Source organism: Centruroides sculpturatus, unplaced genomic scaffold, assembly GCF_000671375.1.
Source record: "Centruroides sculpturatus isolate CEXI.00-Female unplaced genomic scaffold, Cexi_2.0 scaffold903, whole genome shotgun sequence".
NCBI lineage: Eukaryota > Metazoa > Arthropoda > Arachnida > Scorpiones > Buthidae > Centruroides > Centruroides sculpturatus.
The window spans coordinates 83,216-107,606 of record NW_019385049.1 but is presented as its reverse complement, the minus strand read 5'-3'; the positions used below and the strand labels follow the sequence as shown (position 1 = coordinate 107,606).

General features: G+C 29.8%; 1 protein-coding gene across 2 annotated transcripts in view; it reads right to left on the bottom strand.

Annotated features, from left to right (window-relative positions):
* Window positions 1–24,391, bottom strand: part of LOC111633926 (restin homolog) — a 101,202-nt gene that overhangs the window by 41,955 nt on the left and 34,856 nt on the right. For both annotated transcript variants that reach the window (XM_023378583.1, XM_023378582.1), the window contains exons 2-3: window positions 19,753–22,586; window positions 10,736–10,812 (exon numbers count right to left, since the gene is read on the bottom strand). In XM_023378583.1, coding sequence (XP_023234351.1) covers window positions 10,736–10,812; window positions 19,753–22,586 — 2,911 coding nt within the window. The remainder of the gene's footprint in view (window positions 1–10,735; window positions 10,813–19,752; window positions 22,587–24,391) is intronic.

Genomic DNA, 24,391 nt, shown 5'->3' with positions numbered 1-24,391 from the left:
AACATCGACGCTTAAGTCAGTATATACCAATTGGATAGTATTCCTCCGAACTTTGAAACTCTCCCTTGTAATTCCAGCCTTTTATTTTTCTGACAAAACAATTCTTTTATGTATTCGCGAGACTGTCGGGTAGGCACTCGTTAAGTTTTGCGTCTGTTTTTCTTTTCGAAAGGTGAGAGTATAATAGCAAAGGTAGAGAGTGGGCAGAAGATGCCTAATGTTGCTGGGCAGTATGGCGTGAACAGGTCTACAGTAGGCCGCAGTTCAATCTTATTTAAGAAAAATACTGTATAATCAAGAAGACTCAAGCAGCTAAAGGAGTAACAAAAATCACATCTGAGAAATAAAGAACATCAAAGAGTTCATAATGGAACCTGAAACGGATCTGACAACAGAAGGACGCCAGGAACTCTTGAATGAAGAACACCAAGGAACTCGGCAAGATATGTTCTCTTCTGAAAAAGAGGATTAATGCCAATATCTGTTATTAAAGATCCTTTGAAGAAGTGGGAGGATGTCAGAACAACAGTCTTAAAATGGCATCCAAAACAGATTGAGGCTTGGGGATTTCTACAATTATAATGCTATTAATTACTTACGAAAAATCCTGAAGAAGCGAGAAAAGCAATCGACATTAGACAGATTCTTTAACCCTTTCAAACAGAAAAAACATGACTAATAAAAATGCAAGACTGTTTATGTATGTATTTTTATTATTACATATAAATAAATGTAGTAAGAAAGTATATATTTTTATTTTTGGGGGTCTCCAGAACGAATTAATTAAATTCCAATTAAAACCTATGGTAAATCGATAATTGGTTAATGAACAATTCAGATAGCAAACAAAGTCTTGGAACGGATTATGTTCGTTAACCGATCACCTACTGTACTTAAAAAGTTCTGTGTAAAAGCTGAGCAATCGACTTTCAAGCCCATTTCAATGGATTCACAAAAATAAAGTCAAAAGATTTTAATTTCAATGACATTAAAATTTTTAAAATTTATCTTTGATAAGTGGTCAGTCAGTTTCATTGATAGTTAAGACATATAACTTGCTAATTTAATACTAGTAGGCTATAAACACTTAAGCATTTTATTGCTATAAACTGAACTTTGCAATTAAAATTACAGCACTAATTTAACTGTTCAATGTTTCACTTTGTTTACAGACAACAGCATTACTTTCTGCTTACAAAATCAAAACTAATGATGTCATTACCATTTTCTTTGATTTGTTTATTTTTTAAACTCTACTTACAAAAGTCTTGTTTCTCTTTCTCTCACAATTAAAATTAACATGTCTTTAAAATCTTTAATAATATCGAAATGTGGATTGGAATACAGAAACGAATTAATGATAAAGCATATGTGCCTTTGATGGTTTCAAAAAATAGTGATATTCCATGAGAAATCTGCATTTAAAAGTCAATTTTAAAGCAGATAAAGCTATGAAATGATGCAGAGTATCTCCAGTTATATAATTATAAACTCCAGTTAACTTATAATTATAAACTTAGTGAATAGCTTTATCTTTGTATATCAAGAATATCTCTTATCAAGAACACCTCTAAAAATTCTTTGCATGTCACAGATGAATATGTCTGTGACTGTATCTATATAATTTTTAAATATGCTCTTGATGAAAGAAAATCTGAGTTTGTAATTGCCAATTGCAATCAATAGATACAATTACAAAAAGTCTTGTTTCTCTTTTTCTCATATCATGATTAAAATTGACATGTCTTTAAAATCTTTAATAATATCACAGCGTGAATTGACATACATTGCATAATTTAAACCTGCTTTTAAACTGATGTCCCATAGATACATTCATTTTTCAGTATCTTTCAGGTTCTTCAGAATCACCCTCAGGAATCATAATATAATTCCATAACCTTTGTTAGTAACTTTTCATTTACCAACTAAAAATGTAAAAAAACTTTAAGGACCTAAAAAATATACACTACTACTAAATTTTTTGCTTTAAAAATTCTAGTACTCTGCAAATTTTCAATGTTCAATTAGATCAATGAATCTTTTTGAAAAACTCCTTTTTCATTAATAATTTTAAATATAAACATTAATTATAAATTTTTTACATCCTTTTTTGTTCTTTTTTCCTTCCTATTTTGATAGATTTCATTGGCATTCCATACCCAAGATATTAATTCATCATAAGTTTTAATATAATAGTTATTAAATCTTGTTTATATATTTAATTATTTGCTGTTCTCGTGTATTTCTATAATCTTATTAGATGTTCTCTAATTGCTTTTTGCTATAACGTAACATCTTGCTAGTCTGTGTCTACTTGATTTCTTAATAAATATGCAGCCAAATCCAACATTGCTTATTTTTCTTCAGATCTTTCTTACATTCTGAAATTCTGTTTTAATCTAAATATGTTGCCTAGGCATTTGAACTGTATTCCTTCTCATACATTTCTTACTTTAATTTCATAAACTCTTGTTCCATCTAGTTTATCTAATTTCAGTTTAATCATTTTTAACCTTTCATAAATTTTTTTACTTCATCTTTTCTCTTATTTTCCATTCATATAATATTTTTTATTATTATTATTTTTATTTTTACTGTATTTCTTTCTTCTATCAATCCATTCCTACATCCTTCTTTGTCCTCTTGATGTTTTTTGCATCTCTGTTCCTTATTTATTGTTTTTCTAACTTGGGTGTATACCTATACCTAAATTTAACAGCCATTTTATTTGTATACAAGCTAAAACCTCAATTCGATCTGATTTGAGTAATATCTTTTTGCTCTTCAATTCATATATGTAAATGCTGTCATCATTGTCAACTTTCGTTCCCATAATACATACACTCGGAAAAACACTACTCCTTCATAGAGGTTTTTTATTGTATTAGAAGCACTCTCAGAACTTTAGAACAAAGAATAAAAGAACACAAAGATTCAATCAGGAAAGAAGATACCACAGCTCTGGCGAAACAAGTTTGCAGATAGAAGATCCAATGTGGAAGCTAAGATTACAGTGCTGGAAAGAAGAAACTGTCGAAGAATTATTAATAGCAAAAGAAGAAAACCGAGTTGTTAACAAAAGATACGACAGGTTGGACCTTAACCCATGCTTAAGGATGACGAAGACAATAATTTCAGAAAAGAGGAAACAACAGAAAAAAGACACTACGGATGAACTATGGACAGACTAAATCCAAACTGTTTTTGCTACTTTATTTATTTACATTGTTTTGTTAATTTTATTATTCAATATCTTTAATTATCTTTCCATATTGGAAAGTTTAATAATTTAAAAATATTTATTTGAACAATATCATTTTAATCCTCTTTCGAAATAAGATCACATGTGAAAGTTTTTTGATGCTCTACAGGAAATTAGAAATATAAATATGTTCTGTTGAGTTTAAATCTGTATCTGAGGATGAGCCTTCTTAACTCATCTTCAGATACAGAACTTTTGTGAATCTTAATGATTCAGAAACATTTAAATAAAAGCTTAAATATCATTTATCTTAAATAAAAAGACTCTGTAAAGAAGTAAATATTTTTCTGTATATAAATGCAGTCATTTTTTACATAAATGATACTTTTGATTTACAATGAGTGTAGATCAATACAAAAGTCTCCTTTTTATAAACTTCTGTTTATTTTTCCTAAATTTACTATTACACTGTGATTTAAATATGTTATATTTGAGTTTTTATATGTAAAGAGTACTTTTAACTCCTTAAATGGTTAAAATGACTTTTTGAAAAAGTCATGTTTCTGAATATGAACTGAAACTGGAGTACCAGTAGGATAATATGTCTACTATAATAGTATTCTGAAAATGCTAAGTAATGTTATGAAAGAGATTATCCAATGGCTACACTGTAGAATATGTCTACTATAATAGTATTCTGAAAATGCTAAGTAATGTTATGAAAGAGATTATCCAATGGCTACACTGTAGAAGTGAAATATTCAAAATGGTTTCATTGACATTTAACATATCTTTAAACATTTTAATTAATTCAGCTACGAGTGGAAACACCCTCTTGATCAAAATTCTAGTTCATATTTATACAAGGTTCTATGGAGCATTCATTTTTGAATATCGAAGCATTTCAAACACCAGAAACAGATCTTAGAAGCAGACCAAAAGCATTTGTTTGTGTTAAATTTTTTGCATCAATCTCCTGGGAAAAACTTGAGGTTTTTATTTTTATTTACATATTGGCCCATTTTTATAGAAGATGAATATTTAATATTTNGAAAATGAAATAGAAATCATAAAAGCTGATAAATCCAAACAAATTGTAATAGTTACCCAAGAATGGGTTAGAAATAAGAAACAAGAGATAATAAAGAATACAAAATTCAGAAAACTTCCTATAAACCCTATTGAAGTTATATATTTAGAACTTAAAAAAAAAAAATTACAAAATTAGAACAACTAGGAGAAATTAATAGAAATGAGAAATGGTTTATATTAAATGAAGGAAATGATTGCACGCCAAAATTAAATATACAACTAATAACTCATAAGATAGGAGAGAAAGTTCGGCCAATAGTAGACTTTAAGTACTCAACACTATATAAATTGGAAATATTTCTAAAGCAACAACTTAAACAATACCAAAACTCCCAATTTGCAATTAGAAACACAGATGAACTCCTAGACGATAGCAAGTTTCGACATTATAGATATGTATCCGTCAATAACGTGGAATCTAATAGAGGATAAATTAAAAAATCTTAAAGTTAAAAATGAAATAAAATAAGTTTAATAGAATTTGCATACAGAAGTAATTATTTTGAGGCTGATGACGATTTTTATATACAGACTAGTGGAATAAGCATGGGATCAGTAATAGGACCAAAATTAGCAGAATTAATAATGATAGATATAGATAACAAAATTAGCAATATAAAAGGCATAAAATTTTATAAACGATACGTGGATGATATTTTAATAATATACAATGAAACTGAAATAAAGATAGAAAAAATCAACAAACAAGTTAATAATATACAAGAAGAGATAAAATTTAAAACAGAAATAGAAGATGCAACCAGAAAAGAAATTAACTACTTGGGCATTATGATAAGAAGATTAAAACAGAGCTTAGAATTTAGAACATTTAGAAAGCCAGGTTCAAGTCAGATAACAATAAGATATCAGTCAAACGTACCACTTCATGTCAAATATAATGTATTTAAAATGGAATATTCTAAAATAAAAAACAGAACAAGTCAAGAAATACACACATTTGCAGATTTAGCTGAATTAAAAAAGAAATTTCTCCTAGCGGGTTACCCACAAAGACTGTTAAAAAAATGGGAACTTAAAATAAATAATCTTAAAAAGCCACAAAACAATAAAAAAACAAATGATGTAAAGTATATCGGCTTTCCATACATCAGAGGACTACACGAACAAATTGATAATGAAATAAGTAATATAAACTTCAAGTTAGTACTGTCATACCAAAAAATGTATACAAGGCTTAAACAGCTCAACACTGAGAAAAAACAACTATCAACTGAAACTAAAAATGTAATATATAAAATTCATTGTACTTGTAGAGATAAGAAATATTATATAGGAGAAACTAAAACGAAGTTAAAAACCAGATTAAAAGAACATATAGCAGATCTAAAATACAATAGATTAAATTCTGCCTTTCATGATCATTGCACCCTGAACAATTGTAAAATAGATTGTAAAATAGAAAAAGATTTTTATGTAAAGGATTTTTTATGTAGAAAAGTAATTTTTAAAACATGTTGCCACAATGTGGCCTACTCGTCAAGTCACGTGACTGTGTAGTAGACATTGGGCACGCTTAACTGGGGGAAAAGGGGGGAGGAAAGGTCAGCGAAATACATTTGTAAAGAAGGATTACTTCAGAAGATTAGCATGTAAATTTTAATTGTTAAATCAATTTAAACGTAATTACAAGTGTGTAGAAGAAATTTTAAAATTGTTTAAACTCATCGAAAAGTTGGCTGAAGAGGGGCAAGAAATGTCTGAAACGTGTACAAATGAAAGAAACACATATCAACTGAATAAAATTTAATTCTGTGATTTGCCAAGTGTCTGTATAAATACAATAAATAATTTGTGTTTGGATTAAAAATTACTGGCACGGTTTCAAAAATACCAGAATAAGAATTCCAAAACTGAAACGGCAATAATCATCAGAAGATGCATAAGGGTCAACAAAACAACAATTACAGAGAAAAACTGCAAGGTGAGATTGATAGACATATTACAGATTTAAATTACCTTAAAACACATTTGACTGAAAGGAAACTTTTAAAAACATTAACATTACCAAGATCAATAGCTGAGGCTATACCGACGAGAGAAAGAGATTATATTAATTTTAAAATTCTAAGAGCTGCAATACAATACAAATATATTAGGATTAGAAGATTAAAACTTGTTATAAAAAACTTAAGACAAGGAATACATCAGATGAATTAAAGAATACAAACAGAAGGACAGAGAATTACCCACATAAAATTAGCAGTGTGTAGGATATTCTCTTACCAAGTTTAATTATTTAGTCAGTCAAGTAAAAAAATGCATTATTTCCATGATCCACTTTATTTCGTAAGAAGGAACTGGTCTTTGTGTCACCAGCCATCCTGTACCTAGGCCCCTTCATTATGTACTGTACATGCCAAGTCTTTAGAGAACTTGGGTATATATTACCACTAGCTCCCCAGCCTACATTGCGTAGGATACTTTGACAGATAAAGACAGATAAAGACAGGTTTTGAAAAGTCTGGAGTTTATGCTATACCTTTAGAAAATCCACTAACTGGATCAAATTTATTATATATAGGTGCCACTACCAGAATGTTCCATGTTCATTTAGCAGAGCATTGTGAAGATATTACACTTGGGAGATGTTCAACAGAGATAGCCAAAAACGTGATGCAATATAACTTTGATCATCTTTGGTCACAAGTTTCACTGGTAAAATGCTGTGGGGATAGGAGAATCTTGTTTATTTGGGAGTCTTTGTTTATTACATCAATGTTTCCATGCTTGATATTCCAGAGCTATGGATTGCGCTGTTAAATTTGCTAAAATCGTAGGTCACAGTTATGTGACGAAAATAAACTGACGACAAAGGAACTCCAGTGTTTACGTTTTGTTTAACTTTTCTTATCAATTATTTCTGTTATTTTTGTTAACCATTGTCATCGTATATTATATTTATTTTGTAATGGCACATAATTTTGTATTTAAATTTTTATGTTCCATGCTCATGCGTGAAGAGCAATTTGAAATGTGTTCTATCTGTAGATTTATAATGTTCCATCTGCCATATTACCTGAAGAAAACAGTTGCAATCGGAAGTGCTTGTGCTTAATTAAACATTTATTGGTAATGCCAAGAGACAGTTTTTATATTTTCATTTATTATTTGTAAAGAAATAACCATTTCTAGTGAATAGATAATGGTGCATAATTATACAACCCATTTTATATAAATAAATTAATTTCTTTATGAGTAAGATCTTGTTTTAGTTAAAAAGTTCCAGATCATGCACTCAAACTATGACATTTTAATACAATATTTTAAAAAACAGACATTTCATAAGTTTGATAAATGCATTCACAAAGATAATCTAATCATTGGAATAGTTAACATCTTGCAACCAGTATCAGAATGCTCTGTGAACATAACTGATGTTACTTTCAAGTAGGATATAAAATATATAGTCTTTGTTTTTGTTTAATTTTTCTCAAAATACATTTGCTTATTGAAGATTTTATAACGTTTTATGGTAACAAATAGGATAAATTTTGTATTTTCAGTGTTCTGGGAAACGACAAATAATTTCAATTGTGACAGATCCTCATAGAAACACAGCATATGCTAATCATAAAGACATCTGATTATCGTCATATTTATTAGAACCAGATTATTATTATTAAAATTATCATGAGATGGCTGCATAACTGCCTACCTCTGGACAAATTAATTAGTTTCTAATCATTACTGAGCTATAATAGCCAAATAATTTTAAAGATTTTACTGTTTGGATAAAAAATAGGCTTTATCTCGACAAAATGTCCTAAGGTCAAGCATTGTTGGCTTGTAGAAAAGTCAAACCAAATTAAATCTCTTTCCTGAACCCCTTGACAGGGCTACCATTGATGGCTGATCTTGATGAGAAACACTTTGCAGAAGATTCACCACACATTAATCCCAACCAAACAGCTAAGTATGTAATGTGGCATATCAGTTATCTTGCTATACAACATATACTGCCAGAACCAGAAATTATCTAAGGATCTGTTGAAACAAATAAAGCTTAAACAATCTCCGTAGATCTAGAATGAAATTTTAATTTTGAAAAAAATATATACTGATTAACATTTTCAATCAATACTGATCTTTGGGTCATTTACATTCTATAAATTGAATGCACTGAAGAATGCATTACAAAAATTTAAAACTAACATAAATCGTAATATAATTTAATTAAATTTTAAATTTTTTTAACACATTCTTTAACGCATTCCATTTACAGAATATAAATGATCTGATGATCATTATAGATCAAAGACATTAGTTAATATATATTTTTTCAAAATCAAAGTTTCATTCTAGATCTACAAAGATTGTTTAAGCTGTGTTTACTGTACTCCAGTGAATTACTGTTATCCAGTGAGCAGTAGTTAAGTTAGAATCTGTTGCAACTTCTGTAATCTGAAAGAAAACCAGTTTCCATTTCCTTCCAGACCTGTCAAAGATCTTGTTAAATCCTAAAATTTCAGATCATTGCTCTAATTTCAGGAACTAACAGGATCCGCAAGCAAGATTTCATGATATCTAAACTCATGAAGTGAATGCTGCATTATACCCCATTTTCATAAAATAGCTTCAAAATTAATATGCAATAAGATAAAGTTATGCACATTTGAAATATTATTAGTAAGAATATGTTTGGAACAGTTGAATGCAATATTTACAGCTCTTAGATAGCAATAAAAAGAAAAACAAATCAGTTTTATACAAGGTTTCTGATCCTAGGATTAAGAGCACCTCTAATGAGAGATTTTGGAACCAAAACTTTTTATGAAGTTCTTTCTTTTTGTACCAAATTTGGACACATTCAAATTGTTACATCAAAAGCCAAAAAGCCCTAAATAAGGAAAGCTTAACTACAGCCATCCAGTATTTTATAATATTACTATTCTCATAATTATTTGACAATCTCATCAAATGACTATTTCTTTCGAATATCTAGAACAGTGATTCTCAACCTTTTTTTCGTCACAGTACACTTTTAATAATTTAAAAATTTTGCGACACACACACGGTTACTTTGGTAAGAACCGCAGGACAACCGGTGACGTCATAACAGTGATTTTTAAACGCAGTTGGTTATTTAAGTCATACTTTCTAAATGCCTTGGTAACTACAGGCAACACCGGTTACAATTTCTAAACGTGCTCTAGGAAGGTAGAACCAATTAAACTACTTGTCTGACGTCGCTTATGTATGGATATTTGCAGTGGCGTCACACTTCAAAAATCTCATGGCACAGTGGTTAAGAATCACTGATCTAGAAGAAACACTTTAATATAATTAACCTAACGTAAATGAATATTAAATGTATGGTAAGCACAACAAAAATTAAATCAAGCGATTTGAAACATCCTACATATTAATATGCTGTATTATAAAATTAAAAATAAAGATCTTCCATCTATATTGCAAATTAATTTTGAATACTATAATATCTGGTAGAGACAAAAAATAAACCAAACTTTTAATATACTGTAAACATGAAAAAGTTATGAGTATTTACAGATCACCTTTTGCACCTATACACTTATGCCTTTACTCCACCACATATGTAAAAAATGTTTGCATTAAAAAGTTTTAAGCCAAATTTATATTCAAATTTAAACAGTTTGGTTCTGCATTATATGTATTTACCTGAAGATATCTGTTAACAGATGAAAATATCAACAAAGTTTGTGAAGGTTTTGGATGTTTGATGTCACTTAAGTGCTGTATATCTTTAAATTCTTTAGTTTTTCTTCATTTTCTTCTAGCAATTTCTCATAACATTTTAATTTGTTATGCCTTTCTTCAATTGTAAAGCACAAAAAGAGACTTTAAGGACATTTGCACTTATTAGATACTTTCTTTAAAAAGTCTGAGTACCTTAAAAAAAGAACCAAGTGGCAATCCTGCTCTTGCTACTATTCTGCATCATCTGGAGTACAACTGTTGCAGCACTTTTCACCTCTCCTGATAATTTGAATCTTAGACCCTTTAGTAACCAGTAATTGATCACTTCTACACAGATAAGTTATGCCATTTATATACTTGTGTATGCAACAAGATGTCATTAACATACACTTACAGCTACATGTTAAATGCTTTGATAAAGTTTTTACTATTGATAATTTTGGTGCAAAATTTAATTTTGATTTGATGCTTGTAGTGTGTCATTTCACAATTTCAACGGTGCATACATACATACTTACTCCAATACTTAGATTTTTGTTTTCTAATCCATACAAATGTAGGTGTCCTATACAATTAAAAAATACCAATTTAGAAAATGTTCCTAGAAAATGTTCAAATGCACACATGCATGAAATTACAGCTGTTGCTAGGCAATATCAAAAGTTTGGTTTGTTTTTTTACTCTGTTACATATATATTTATAATAGTTTAATTTAGTTTAAAATATATTTTATATTAACAATACCTGTTTGTCTTTTTTCTTTTCCTTGTGATGTTTGATTAGAAAATTTGTCGGTACTTTCAACACTACTTCCAACAGATCTAAAACATTAAAAATCATAATTACAGTTAAATTACGTTAAAAATTAATAATAATTTATGGAAAATGATATGCAACCCATAAAGATCTTATGAAGGTATACCAAACATGGCGTTATTTAAAGAAAGAAGTGCAAACAAACTGTGCAGAGAAACTGCATTAAGAGGAATGTGATAAGAGATAAGGTTAATTAGATAGGACTTTGTTAATCATATAAAAGTAGACATTTCCAACAAACAGTTATTAGAAAAATAAATTTAATGATATATATTTTGTGGACAATTTAATATAATGAAGAACATTTACATTCATTTACAATATTAATGCCTGTAATCAATAATACAACATCATGGCTTATCTTATTATTTTATCCATTAAAATTAAAACAAATAACCTTATAAAATATTTATTTACTAAAACACCAAGTAATTGTATACTATTTACGGGAACTTTGCTTCCGAGAAGAGAGTATATTACCAATATTTATAGTAAATAAGTATTTTATTTTGATTTTGTTTTAAATCTAAGGTTACTAGTTATAAAGAAGTGAACAAAATAGAAGCTATCATTTCAAATGATAAAAGTACAGTCTTCCAAAATGAATGCTATCATTTTAAATTACTGTAATTATGTTAATGATCGATGGGTGTATGTGATGTACACCAATCGATAGAGTAACCGTATGAGTTTCGTCTCCCATCTGCATTCAAACATCTTGCCATCTACTACTTCTAGGAAGCATCAGAAATGAAAATAGTGACTTTGCAACAGAAAAGACTTTTTGTATTCTACAACAGTTTGCAAATTTGGAATCAATCATCATTGTGCAAGAAATAATCTGCAGGAGATGCACGATTCTAAAGCTCCACATCTACAAAATTGTGGCTGCTATGGAAGGAATAACAATGGATATGCTATAGCAAGCATAGGACGACTTTGAGTATCAGTTGGATGTGTACTATATGACACAAGGAGCATTGAGAAATTGTAATGGGCAAATACAAAACTTGGACCAGTTTTCCAATATTTCAACATATATTTACAATGGATAATAATTAACATAATTACAGTAATTTAAATTGATATTCAAAGTCTATCGAAAATAATGCTATCTAAATTGTTCATGTTTTGTAAAAATTCATTTTATATTGAATAAAAACATAACAAATTTTGATAATATTTTAAAAAATTAACATAAAAATGAATTCTATCAATCCCATAAAATGGCATCTGCAGTTGATAAATGTCTACTTTACAGATCAGCAAAAGAATCATCAATTTTTTAGAAATATGATTCAAAGTACAATTGACACTTTAGCTTGGTGGGATTGATTGCAATTCTTATTACCTTTTAGTATGTTTTCGTTTCAGCCATGCACCAATCCCCCACCGGATCTGACACCACTGCGTACTGTAGTTAAAAATGATCAGAATATTCAATAATTGTTTGTTGGATTTTCAATAAAGATAACTATTAAATTATGTTTTTATGACAATCAGATTAGTAATAACACTGAGAGAAAAATTAATAAATATTAGTTGCAAATTAGTTGCAAGACAACAAATATTACATGCTGTAAGACAAAGTGAAAATGTGCCATAACCGTAACATAAATATATTAAAAGTAGTTTGTAAATTTTAATTATCATAAAGTTAATCATCTAATTTTAAAGATATTAAGTTGCAAATAATAATTTAAAATATTACATAATAATAGTTAATTGCACACAATAATTTTCTAGTTGAGATTTTTTTTAAATTTGAAAAATGGTTAATAGTTTTATACATTTTAACAAATAAGTTTAGTTCTTGAAAGTTTTCATCAAAAACTATCATTCTATAACACTCCTTCAACTGCCATATATCATCGGGCTATAATTTGGCAATAATAATTACAGTATAAATTACTAATAAATTTGACCCTAGAGAGAGGTGTTAGGCATCATCTCATAATTAATTTAATAATTATAATTTAATTAAATAATTTTAGATTAGACTGGAAGAAAAGAATCAACCTGGAGTGGGACTCCAACCCGCAACTGTCGCTTACCATGCGATTGCATTACCAGTTACGCTACCTGAACCTCTGGTCCAATCTCCACTTCCAGTATATTTAACATTACAATATAACCCATCGTCAGTTACTACGGCGCCAACTGGGGACGCATTCGGTGCCCTCGTCCTGTAAATTCCCACACAAGGCACTCAGTCAGCCATCACATATCCGGCAATGCATATATAAACATCTTTACTAAACCTGATACATTGCAATAACACTCTTCAACTGCCATATATTGCATGTATATTGCTGTATAATATTATTGCAATGTATTGGGTTCAGTAAAGATGTTTATATTTATATATCATATATATATATATGCCTTGCCAGGTATGCGATGGCCAATTGAGTGCCTTGTGTGGGAGTTTGTGGACGGCAAGTGGTTAATATGATTTTGGAGGTTACAGAATGTATTAAATTACTTTAAAAAATGAAAAATAATTAATTCTATCCCAGGATTTCCCAAGATCCCGAGAAACAGTTCACTTTTATCCCGGAATCCCAGGACAAGCAAAAGACCAGGAAATGAGAAACCCTAGTTACATGCAACTTTGTGATTTTGCAATCACAGACAATTCATTACTGTGACTTTCTAATGAGTGATTTTAATATATGATGTAATCACATGAATTTTTGCTCTCTTATCACAATATCGTATTCATTTTAATATCAGAAAGGCAACTACTAATGTCTGAAATTAATAATCTGCTTTTGAAAATAAGCATTTGCAAGGAATTGATGTGGCTAACATATCAAGCATTTCTTGGGTCAATAACCACAACTTGTACATGTATTTATTCTTCTACCAGCATAATAAATGATCACATTTTCAAGGCAAAATGTTGGCTTACATATATATATATATATATATTGCTGTACTTCAAATATGGCCTTAGAAGATGAAAAGTTTAATGCTTTTCAAATTTTCTTTGAAGTTTTCATACATTAAACTAAACTATGGTAAAATTTATCTTAACTTTGGACCACTGTGAAAGCTAAGGATAGTTGAGCACTAATAAATAATTCATGACAAAGTATAGTCTAAAGGTGTAATAATTTGTGTGTGTCTGCCAAAATAGTGACAATATTTTGGTATTCATATGATTAATAACGTCATTAAATCACTGTAAATTAAAAATTTTCACTAACGTTAAGTATAAATAACTAATGTAACTCTGTTGCTACAGAAACAGCAGTTAACAGCATGGAGATTTCAAATGTAAATTTGTTAGCACAGTTCTTGAAATTGCAGTCAAAAAAGCAGTTATTCACAGCACATCTGCAAGGTAAACCTATAAATAGTAGTAAGATAATTACATCTACTTTCCAACTATATTTTGTTGTGAATTACTTATTAGTGTTCAGCAGCCCATAGCTTTCACAGCAATACAAAGTTAAGGTGAACTTTACTATCAGTCAGGAAATTACACCGGACTGTTACCAATTGTCAATCACATGATTAACAATCCAGTGATCATGCTTTCTAAACTAACAAAATCAAAGATCGCAACTGTGATTTTGTTATCTTTGTGATTAAATCATAGATACTGATGTTATGCTCATCACTACTATGTGGCTCAACTTCAGTTCTTTCCTGTTCATTTTCTGTCAGTCAGTCCAGGCTTTATTATTACTTTTTCTACTTGACCTTCTATCTTAAAAGCTGATAAGTTTCTAACAATTTCTCCCTCTGCATATATTGCTCAGAGAACTACAGTGGGTGATCGGTTAATGAACAAATAGGATAACGAACACTTTTGTGAAAGGACAATGAAAACATGATCGGATAACGAACACCCCACAGAACAAACACAAGAAGAAGCGACGTAAAATAATGAATACCGATTGGTCTTCCCTTGTCTTCAGGCAACAATTCGAAACTTTTTGGAGTGCGGAAGACGTCAACATCGACGCTTAAGTCAGTATATACCAATTGGATAGTATTCCTCCGAACTTTGAAACTCTCCCTTGTAATTCCAGCCTTTGATTTTTCTGACAAAACAATTTTTTTATGTGTTCGAAAGACTGTCAGGTAGGCACTCGTTAAGTTTTGTGTCCGTTTTTCTTTTCGAAAGGTGAGAGTATAATAGCAAAGGTAGAGAGTGGGCAGAAGATGCCTAATGTTGCTGGACAGTATGGCGTGAACAGGTCTACAGTATGCCTCAGTTCAATCTTATTTAAGAAAAATACTGTATAATCAAGAAGACTCAAGCAGCTAAAGGAGTAACAAAAATCACATCTGAGAAATAAAGAACATCAAAGAGTTCATAATGGAACCTGAAACGGATCTGACAACAGAAGGACGCCAGGAACTCTTGAATGAAGAACACCAAGGAACTCGGCAAGATATGTTCTCTTCTGAAAAAGAGGATTAATGCCAATATCTGTTATTAAAGATCCTTTGAAGAAGTGGGAGGATGTCAGAACAACAGTCTTAAAATGGCATCCAAAACAGATTGAGGCTTGGGGATTTCTACAATTATAATGCTATTAATTACTTACGAAAAATCCTGAAGAAGCGAGAAAAGCAATCGACATTAGACAGATTCTTTAACCCTTTCAAACAGAAAAAACATGACTAATAAAAATGCAAGACTGTTTATGTATGTATTTTTATTATTACATATAAATAAATGTAGTAAGAAAGTATATATTTTTATTTTTGGGGGTCTCCAGAACGAATTAATTAAATTCCAATTAAAACCTATGGTAAATCGATAATTGGTTAATGAACAATTCAGATAGCAAACAAAGTCTTGGAACGGATTATGTTCGTTAACCGATCACCTACTGTACTTAAAAAGTTCTGTGTAAAAGCTGAGCAATCGACTTTCAAGCCCATTTCAATGGATTCATAAAAATAAAGTCAAAAGATTTTAATTTCAATGACATTAAAATTTTTAAAATTTATCTTTGATAAGTGGTCAGTCAGTTTCATTGATAGTTAAGACATATAACTTGCTAATTTAATACTAGTAGGCTATAAACACTTAAGCATTTTATTGCTATAAACTGAACTTTGCAATTAAAATTACAGCACTAATTTAACTGTTCAATGTTTCACTTTGTTTACAGACAACAGCATTACTTTCTGCTTACAAAATCAAAACTAATGATGTCATTACCATTTTCTTTGATTTGTTTATTTTTTAAACTCTACTTACAAAAGTCTTGTTTCTCTTTCTCTCACAATTAAAATTAACATGTCTTTAAAATCTTTAATAATATCGAAATGTGGATTGGAATACAGAAACGAATTAATGATAAAGCATATGTGCCTTTGATGGTTTCAAAAAATAGTGATATTCCATGAGAAATCTGCATTTAAAAGTCAATTTTAAAGCAGATAAAGCTATGAAATGATGCGGAGTATCTCCAGTTATATAATTATAAACTCCAGTTAACTTATAATTATAAACTTAGTGAATAGCTTTATCTTTGTATATCAAGAATATCTCTTATCAAGAACACCTCTAAAAATTCTTTGCATGTCACAGATGAATATGTCTGTGACTGTATCTATATAATTTTTAAATATGCTCTTGATGAAAGAAAATCTGAGTTTGTAATTGCCAATTGCAATCAATAGATACAATTACAAAAAGTCTTGTTTCTCTTTTTCTCATATCATGATTAAAATTGACATGTCTTTAAAATCTTTAATAATATCACAGCGTGAATTGACATACATTGCATAATTTAAACCTGCTTTTAAACTGATGTCCCATAGATACATTCATTTTTCAGTATCTTTCAGGTTCTTCAGAATCACCCTCAGGAATCATAATATAATTCCATAACCTTTGTTAGTAACTTTTCATTTACCAACTAAAAATGTAAAAAAACTTTAAGGACCTAAAAAATATACACTACTACTAAATTTTTTGCTTTAAAAATTCTAGTACTCTGCAAATTTTCAATGTTCAATTAGATCAATGAATCTTTTTGAAAAACTCCTTTTTCATTAATAATTTTAAATATAAACATTAATTATAAATTTTTTACATCCTTTTTTGTTCTTTTTTCCTTCCTATTTTGATAGATTTCATTGGCATTCCATACCCAAGATATTAATTCATCATAAGTTTTAATATAATAGTTATTAAATCTTGTTTATATATTTAATTATTTGCTGTTCTCGTGTATTTCTATAATCTTATTAGATGTTCTCTAATTGCTTTTTGCTATAACGTAACATCTTGCTAGTCTGTGTCTACTTGATTTCTTAATAAATATGCAGCCAAATCCAACATTGCTTATTTTTCTTCAGATCTTTCTTACATTCTGAAATTCTGTTTTAATCTAAATATGTTGCCTAGGCATTTGAACTGTATTCCTTCTCATACATTTCTTACTTTAATTTCATAAACTCTTGTTCCATCTAGTTTATCTAATTTCAGTTTAATCATTTTTAACCTTTCATAAATTTTTTTACTTCATCTTTTCTCTTATTTTCCATTCATATAATATTTTTTATTATTATTATTTTTATTTTTACTGTATTTCTTTCTTCTATCAATCCATTCCTACATCCTTCTTTGTCCTCTTGATGTTTTTTGCATCTCTGTTCCTTATTTATTGTTTTTCTAACTTGGGTGTATACCTATACCTAAATTTAACAGCCATTTTATTTGTATACAAGCTAAAACCTCAATTCGATCTGATTTGAGTAATATCTTTTTGCTCTTCAATTCATATATGTAAATGCTGTCATCATTGTCAACTTTCGTTCCCATAATACATACACTCGGAAAAACACTACTCCTTCATAGAGGTTTTTTATTGTATTAGAAGCACTCTCAGAACTTTAGAACAAAGAATAAAAGAACACAAAGATTCAATCAGGAAAGAAGATACCACAGCTCTGGCGAAACAAGTTTGCAGATAGAAGATCCAATGTGGAAGCTAAGATTACAGTGCTGGAAAGAAGAAACTGTCGAAGAATTATTAATAGCAAAAGAAGAAAACCGAGTTGTTAACAAAAGATACGACAGGTTGGACCTTAACCCATGCTTAAGGATGACGAAGACAATAATTTCAGAAAAGAGGAAACAACAGAAAAAAGACACTACGGATGAACTATGGACAGACTAAATCCAAACTGTTTTTGCTACTTTATTTATTTACATTGTTTTGTTAATTTTATTATTCAATATCTTTAATTATCTTTCCATATTGGAAAGTTTAATAATTTAAAAATATTTATTTGAACAATATCATTTTAATCCTCTTTCGAAATAAGATCACATGTGAAAGTTTTTTGATGCTCTACAGGAAATTAGAAATATAAATATGTTCTGTTGAGTTTAAATCTGTATCTGAGGATGAGCCTTCTTAACTCATCTTCAGATACAGAACTTTTGTGAATCTTAATGATTCAGAAACATTTAAATAAAAGCTTAAATATCATTTATCTTAAATAAAAAGACTCTGTAAAGAAGTAAATATTTTTCTGTATATAAATGCAGTCATTTTTTACATAAATGATACTTTTGATTTACAATGAGTGTAGATCAATACAAAAGTCTCCTTTTTATAAACTTCTGTTTATTTTTCCTAAATTTACTATTACACTGTGATTTAAATATGTTATATTTGAGTTTTTATATGTAAAGAGTACTTTTAACTCCTTAAATGGTTAAAATGACTTTTTGAAAAAGTCATGTTTCTGAATATGAACTGAAACTGGAGTACCAGTAGGATAATATGTCTACTATAATAGTATTCTGAAAATGCTAAGTAATGTTATGAAAGAGATTATCCAATGGCTACACTGTAGAAGTGAAATATTCAAAATGGTTCCATTGACATTTAACATATCTTTAAACATTTTAATTAATTCAGCTACGAGTGGAAACACCCTCTTGATCAAAATTCTAGTTCATATTTATACAAGGTTCTATGGAGCATTCATTTTTGAATATCGAAGCATTTCAACCACCAGAAACAGATCTTAGAAGCAGACCAAAAGCATTTGTTTGTGTTAAATTTTTTGCATCAATCTCCTGGGAAAAACTTGAGGTTTTTATTTTTATTTACATATTGGCCCATTTTTATAGAAGATGAATATTTAATATTTAATAAGTTTTCTACACATATAAATTTTAATATCTTTTTATGCCTAGTTTATCCATATAAAAATGTTGTGAATGGCAGAATGCAAGAATTGGGTCCCCCTGTTTCCGGACTGATTAGAGAATTTTTAGATGGGTCTAAAAATATGTTCGATTTCCCGCAAAAACGAAAAATCTGCATCTGTGTCTTGCATGTCGCTTTCTCTTAACAATTCCATTGTTACTTAACACTTCCATTGTTGACGGAAGTGTTAAGCCTTAATCCTGTCTCTCTCCCCGGGGGGAATTTCGAAAAATCCCTTCTTAGTGTGCGTTTTCGTGACGTACCCTATCTGTGTACCAAATTTCAACTTTCAACTCCTAACCATTTAGGCTCTGCGCTTATTATTATTATCATCATCAACCCATCTCGATTATATATATAGATATATCAAAGTTATGATATACAATATAATTCTGTATGTAAATTATAAAATTAAAAAAGTTTAAAATCAATTATATTGTCTTTTTATAAAAATTTTTAATTTTAATAAAATTTTCTGCATAAAAATTCTAAATTTTCAAATATACCATTCCTGTTAACTGCCATTTCACCTCTTTTGAAAAGCTGTTGGTTCAGCATAGCACAGCTATCTGCATTCATCTAAATAGCAATATGCTAAAATTCAAAGTACCAACTAACTGTTAACTAAAATAGTACTTAACTCTTGTAATTAATAAAAAGACTAATCTTTTTATGATAATCATTTTAAATTACTATATTAATTTATTAATATTAAACCATACATATATTAATAATACCTCTTACCTTTGATGATCAAAAGAATTTCTCATTGTATGTGACGAATCGGATGCAACGTCTTCATTTTCAAATGAAGAATTTACTCTTAGAAAATCTGTTTTTTGAGGCTTTTTTGTAATTATTTGTCTAGCTCCAACTAAATTTGTATCTATTCTACTTTTAATTTCTTTCTTTGTTTTCGATTTTGTCTTTTCTTCGGCAAGACTAGCTGCGATTTTAGAAGTGACCGCTTCCCATCGACTCTTTTTGGGAATACTTTTCTTAACTTGTTCGTTATCGTTTTTCGTTTTCGTTTTAGATGTCGTGGCCTCGATCATTGCCTTTATTTTAGACATAACATTTTTCTTGGGCGTTCTAACAATATTCTTTTTGTCCATATCCACTACAGATGCTTTATCGATTTCTTCTGTATCAGTTTTATTTTTTGGTAAATTTTCTTTAGGTTTTAATTGTACTTTTTGGACTGGTTTTTCAGAGTATATAATGGAAGGACTTCTGGCAGGAACTGTAATATTTGAATTGCTTTCAATAATTGTGTTTTGAGCAGAGTCACTTACATCATCTCTATCAATGTCATCATTAACAATTTCCATTTGTAGATCATTTTTATGTAAAATATGAGATTCCGATTGAAACTGATGTAGATCCGAACAAATGGCTTTTTCGAACATGTGACAGCTTTCGTCTGATGCTTCCATCGGCCATCTGTCTAATGTATTTAACTGACTTATATCTACCTTTTTAATATTTGAATTATTTTGCAAACTTAAGTTATTTTCCTGATGAACTTCAATTTCATTACTCAAAGTTTTTGTAATATCATTTTGTCCAAATATTTCATCTCCATCCGCTGATAAAACTATGCCAGAATCAACAACTCGACTATTTTCCTTCTGATTAACGTCATCGAGAACAGTACAGCTATCACGACTGGAAGTTGAAAATCGTTTTAAATTTGACGTTACTCCCGTTTCGCTTTGATTATCAAATTCTTCGTCTTCTTGATAACCAGTATCTGTACTTCCTAGCGTGTGTAAAGATATTGGACGGTTTTCTTGTAAATTATCTTTTTGTAAATGATCATCGAAATTTTCACAGGAATCATTTACATTTTTTTCACTAATAGTACGATTATCGAAAATAGAATCTTTATTATTAAATGGACACATTTCCGCTGTATATGCTAGAAGTGTATTATTTTTATCTTTATATAATTCATTTTCCACTTGCAATTCACTTTTAGGAATTGCTTTATCAACCAAAGAATCTGATTCATGATTTACATCGTTTTCATCTATATTGTTAACATATGTTTCATTAAGAATGCCTTGTGGATCAATATCACATACCAATGTATCGGCATCTTTAATTGTTACAGATTCATTTTCATCATCAGTTTCTGGATTGGTATCTGTGTTATATATTTTAGATGTGTCATAATTGTCAGTAAGAATATTTTCTTTGCATTTTTCAAGTTTATCAATATTTTCAACTACTAGTTCTTTATCTGAAGATAGAAACGTCGAATCCTCATTTTCAACAGAATGCTTTGTTACAGAAACCTGAACACCACTAATATTTTCTGGAGTATATTCAATAGTAATTCCTTGAATTGCTTCGTATTCAGGTATATCATTAATATCGTCACAAGACTCAGAGTTGGGAATATTTAAAGTCTCGATATCTATTATCCCGGAATTCTGATTTTCTAAACATATAGTAAAATCTTTCATCTGATTCGGCGTGAGAATTCCCAGACTTTCATCTAAATCTAAAGATATTTGATCGTCGTCATATCCATTAGAATTTTCCAACAATTCATTTGGCATGGATGAAGAATCTACTTTCTCGATAAAATCATTTAACGAAAACGTCCTATTGAAACTGTCTTTATTATCTAAATTTTCTATTCTGTTATTTTCTGTTATTATGGGACTCATATTAAATGTAGAATTTAAATTTTGATCTATTTCATTTTCTTTTAATGAGGATGAACTCTTAGTCTGTTTCAAAGATGTATCTTTAATATTAAAAGTAATATCAAAACATTGCGATTTCATTTCTGAAGACAGTCTGCTTCTTTTTGCAAAATGTTCCGGTGACTCATCATCTCTAATTTCATTGGAATTATCAACATTAAAGATACAATCACAACCAACGGTTATAACCTGTGTCTTATTATTAATGCTGTAATCTTTAGAATCTGATGAATTACAAGAAATTTTTGATCTCTTCCCATAATACTGAGAAACTGGAGACTTATTATCTTTTTCTAAATTTTCATCAGATTCCAAAAATTTATTTCCTGAAATTTTAGATATCAAATTCTTAGCAGTTATTTTAGGAGGAGGTAATTTTGATTTTGTGCAAGGAATAACTGCATTTTCTTTTTTTATTTCCAACATTTCAATATTATTAGAACTATCATCAACTATAATTTTTTCAACTTTAGAAACAGGAGCAAATATTCCAAAATTTGCTTTACAATTAAAATATTCTACACCATCAACAGTACCATCATTTTTTCCAACAGCTTCGTCTAATTCAACGCCACACCATATACCATTAGCAAACTTTGTTCTGCCATAATATCGTAACACACCTTTTTTAACCCCGCCGATACAAACTCGTTGACCAATTAAGTTATGCCAATACTCTGGAGATTTATCACTAGAAAGCTCTTTCTCGGATGATTCGCAATCCATACTTTCATTGCTGCAATCTTCTCTGTTTGTGATAACCGTAGGCCGTAATGTTCGAGCAATTCGAGATTTTTGCCATCCACTTGTTGTCGACAGAAAAGGAATTCTACTTTCTTTACCATCTGTTTTTTCTATATTCTAAAAGAAAAACAATTATAATTAGCAATTATTCTACAAAATACTCATCTATTTTAAAACAGCATAATATAGAATACATTACTTTCAGTGCTGAATAAATCAATGTACCTTTAATAGTGAGTAAAGTTCAAGGAATGAAATGTTTTCAATCTGATTAACAGATCATCTTTAGAAGTGGACAGTTGAAAGTGAAATCTTTTCACTTTCAACTGTCCACTTCTAAACTTAATTTAGATNAATATGGCCTCCGAAGATGAAAAGTTTAATGCTTTTCAAATTTTCTTTGAAGTTTTCATACATTAAACTAAACTATGGTAAAATTTATCTTAACTTTGGACCACTGTGAAAGCTAAGGATAGTTGAGCACTAATAAATAATTCATGACAAAGTATAGTCTAAAGGTGTAATAATTTGTGTGTGTCTGCCAAAATAGTGACAATATTTTGGTATTCATATGATTAATAACGTCATTAAATCACTGTAAATTAAAAATTTTCACTAACGTTAAGTATAAATAACTAATGTAACTCTGTTGCTACAGAAACAGCAGTTAACAGCATGGAGATTTCAAATGTAAATTTGTTAGCACAGTTCTTGAAATTGCAGTCAAAAAAGCAGTTATTCACAGCACATCTGCAAGGTAAACCTATAAATAGTAGTAAGATAATTACATCTACTTTCCAACTATATTTTGTTGTGAATTACTTATTAGTGTTCAGCAGCCCATAGCTTTCACAGCAATACAAAGTTAAGGTAAACTTTACTATCAGTCAGGAAATTACACCGGACTGTTACCAATTGTCAATCACATGATTAACAATCCAGTGATCATGCTTTCTAAACTAACAAAATCAAAGATCGCAACTGTGATTTTGTTATCTTTGTGATTAAATCATAGATACTGATGTTATGCTCATCACTACTATGTGGCTCAACTTCAGTTCTTTCCTGTTCATTTTCTGTCAGTCAGTCCAGGCTTTATTATTACTTTTTCTACTTGACCTTCTATCTTAAAAGCTGATAAGTTTCTAACAATTTCTCCCTCTGCATATATTGCTCAGAGAACTACAGTGGGTGACCGGTTAATGAACAAATAGGATAACGAACACTTTTGTGAAAGGACAATGAAAACATGATCGGATAACGAACACCCCACAGAACAAACACAAGAAGAAGCGACGTAAAATAATGAATACCGATTGGTCTTCCCTTGTCTTCAGGCAACAATTCGAAACTTTTTGGAGTGCGGAAGACGTCAACATCGACGCTTAAGTCAGTATATACCAATTGGATAGTATTCCTCCGAACTTTGAAACTCTCCCTTGTAATTCCAGCCTTTGATTTTTCTGACAAAACAATTTTTTTATGTGTTCGAAAGACTGTCAGGTAGGCACTCGTTAAGTTTTGTGTCCGTTTTTCTTTTCGAAAGGTGAGAGTATAATAGCAAAGGTAGAGAGTGGGCAGAAGATGCCTAATGTTGCTGGACAGTATGGCGTGAACAGGTCTACAGTATGCCTCAGTTCAATCTTATTTAAGAAAAATACTGTATAATCAAGAAGACTCAAGCAGCTAAAGGAGTAACAAAAATCACATCTGAGAAATAAAGAACATCGAAGAGTTCATAATGGAACCTGAAACGGATCTGACAACAGAAGGACGCCAGGAACTCTTGAATGAAGAACACCAAGGAACTCGGCAAGATATGTTCTCTTCTGAAAAAGAGGATTAATGCCAATATCTGTTATTAAAGATCCTTTGAAGAAGTGGGAGGATGTCAGAACAACGGTCTTAGAATGGCATCCAAA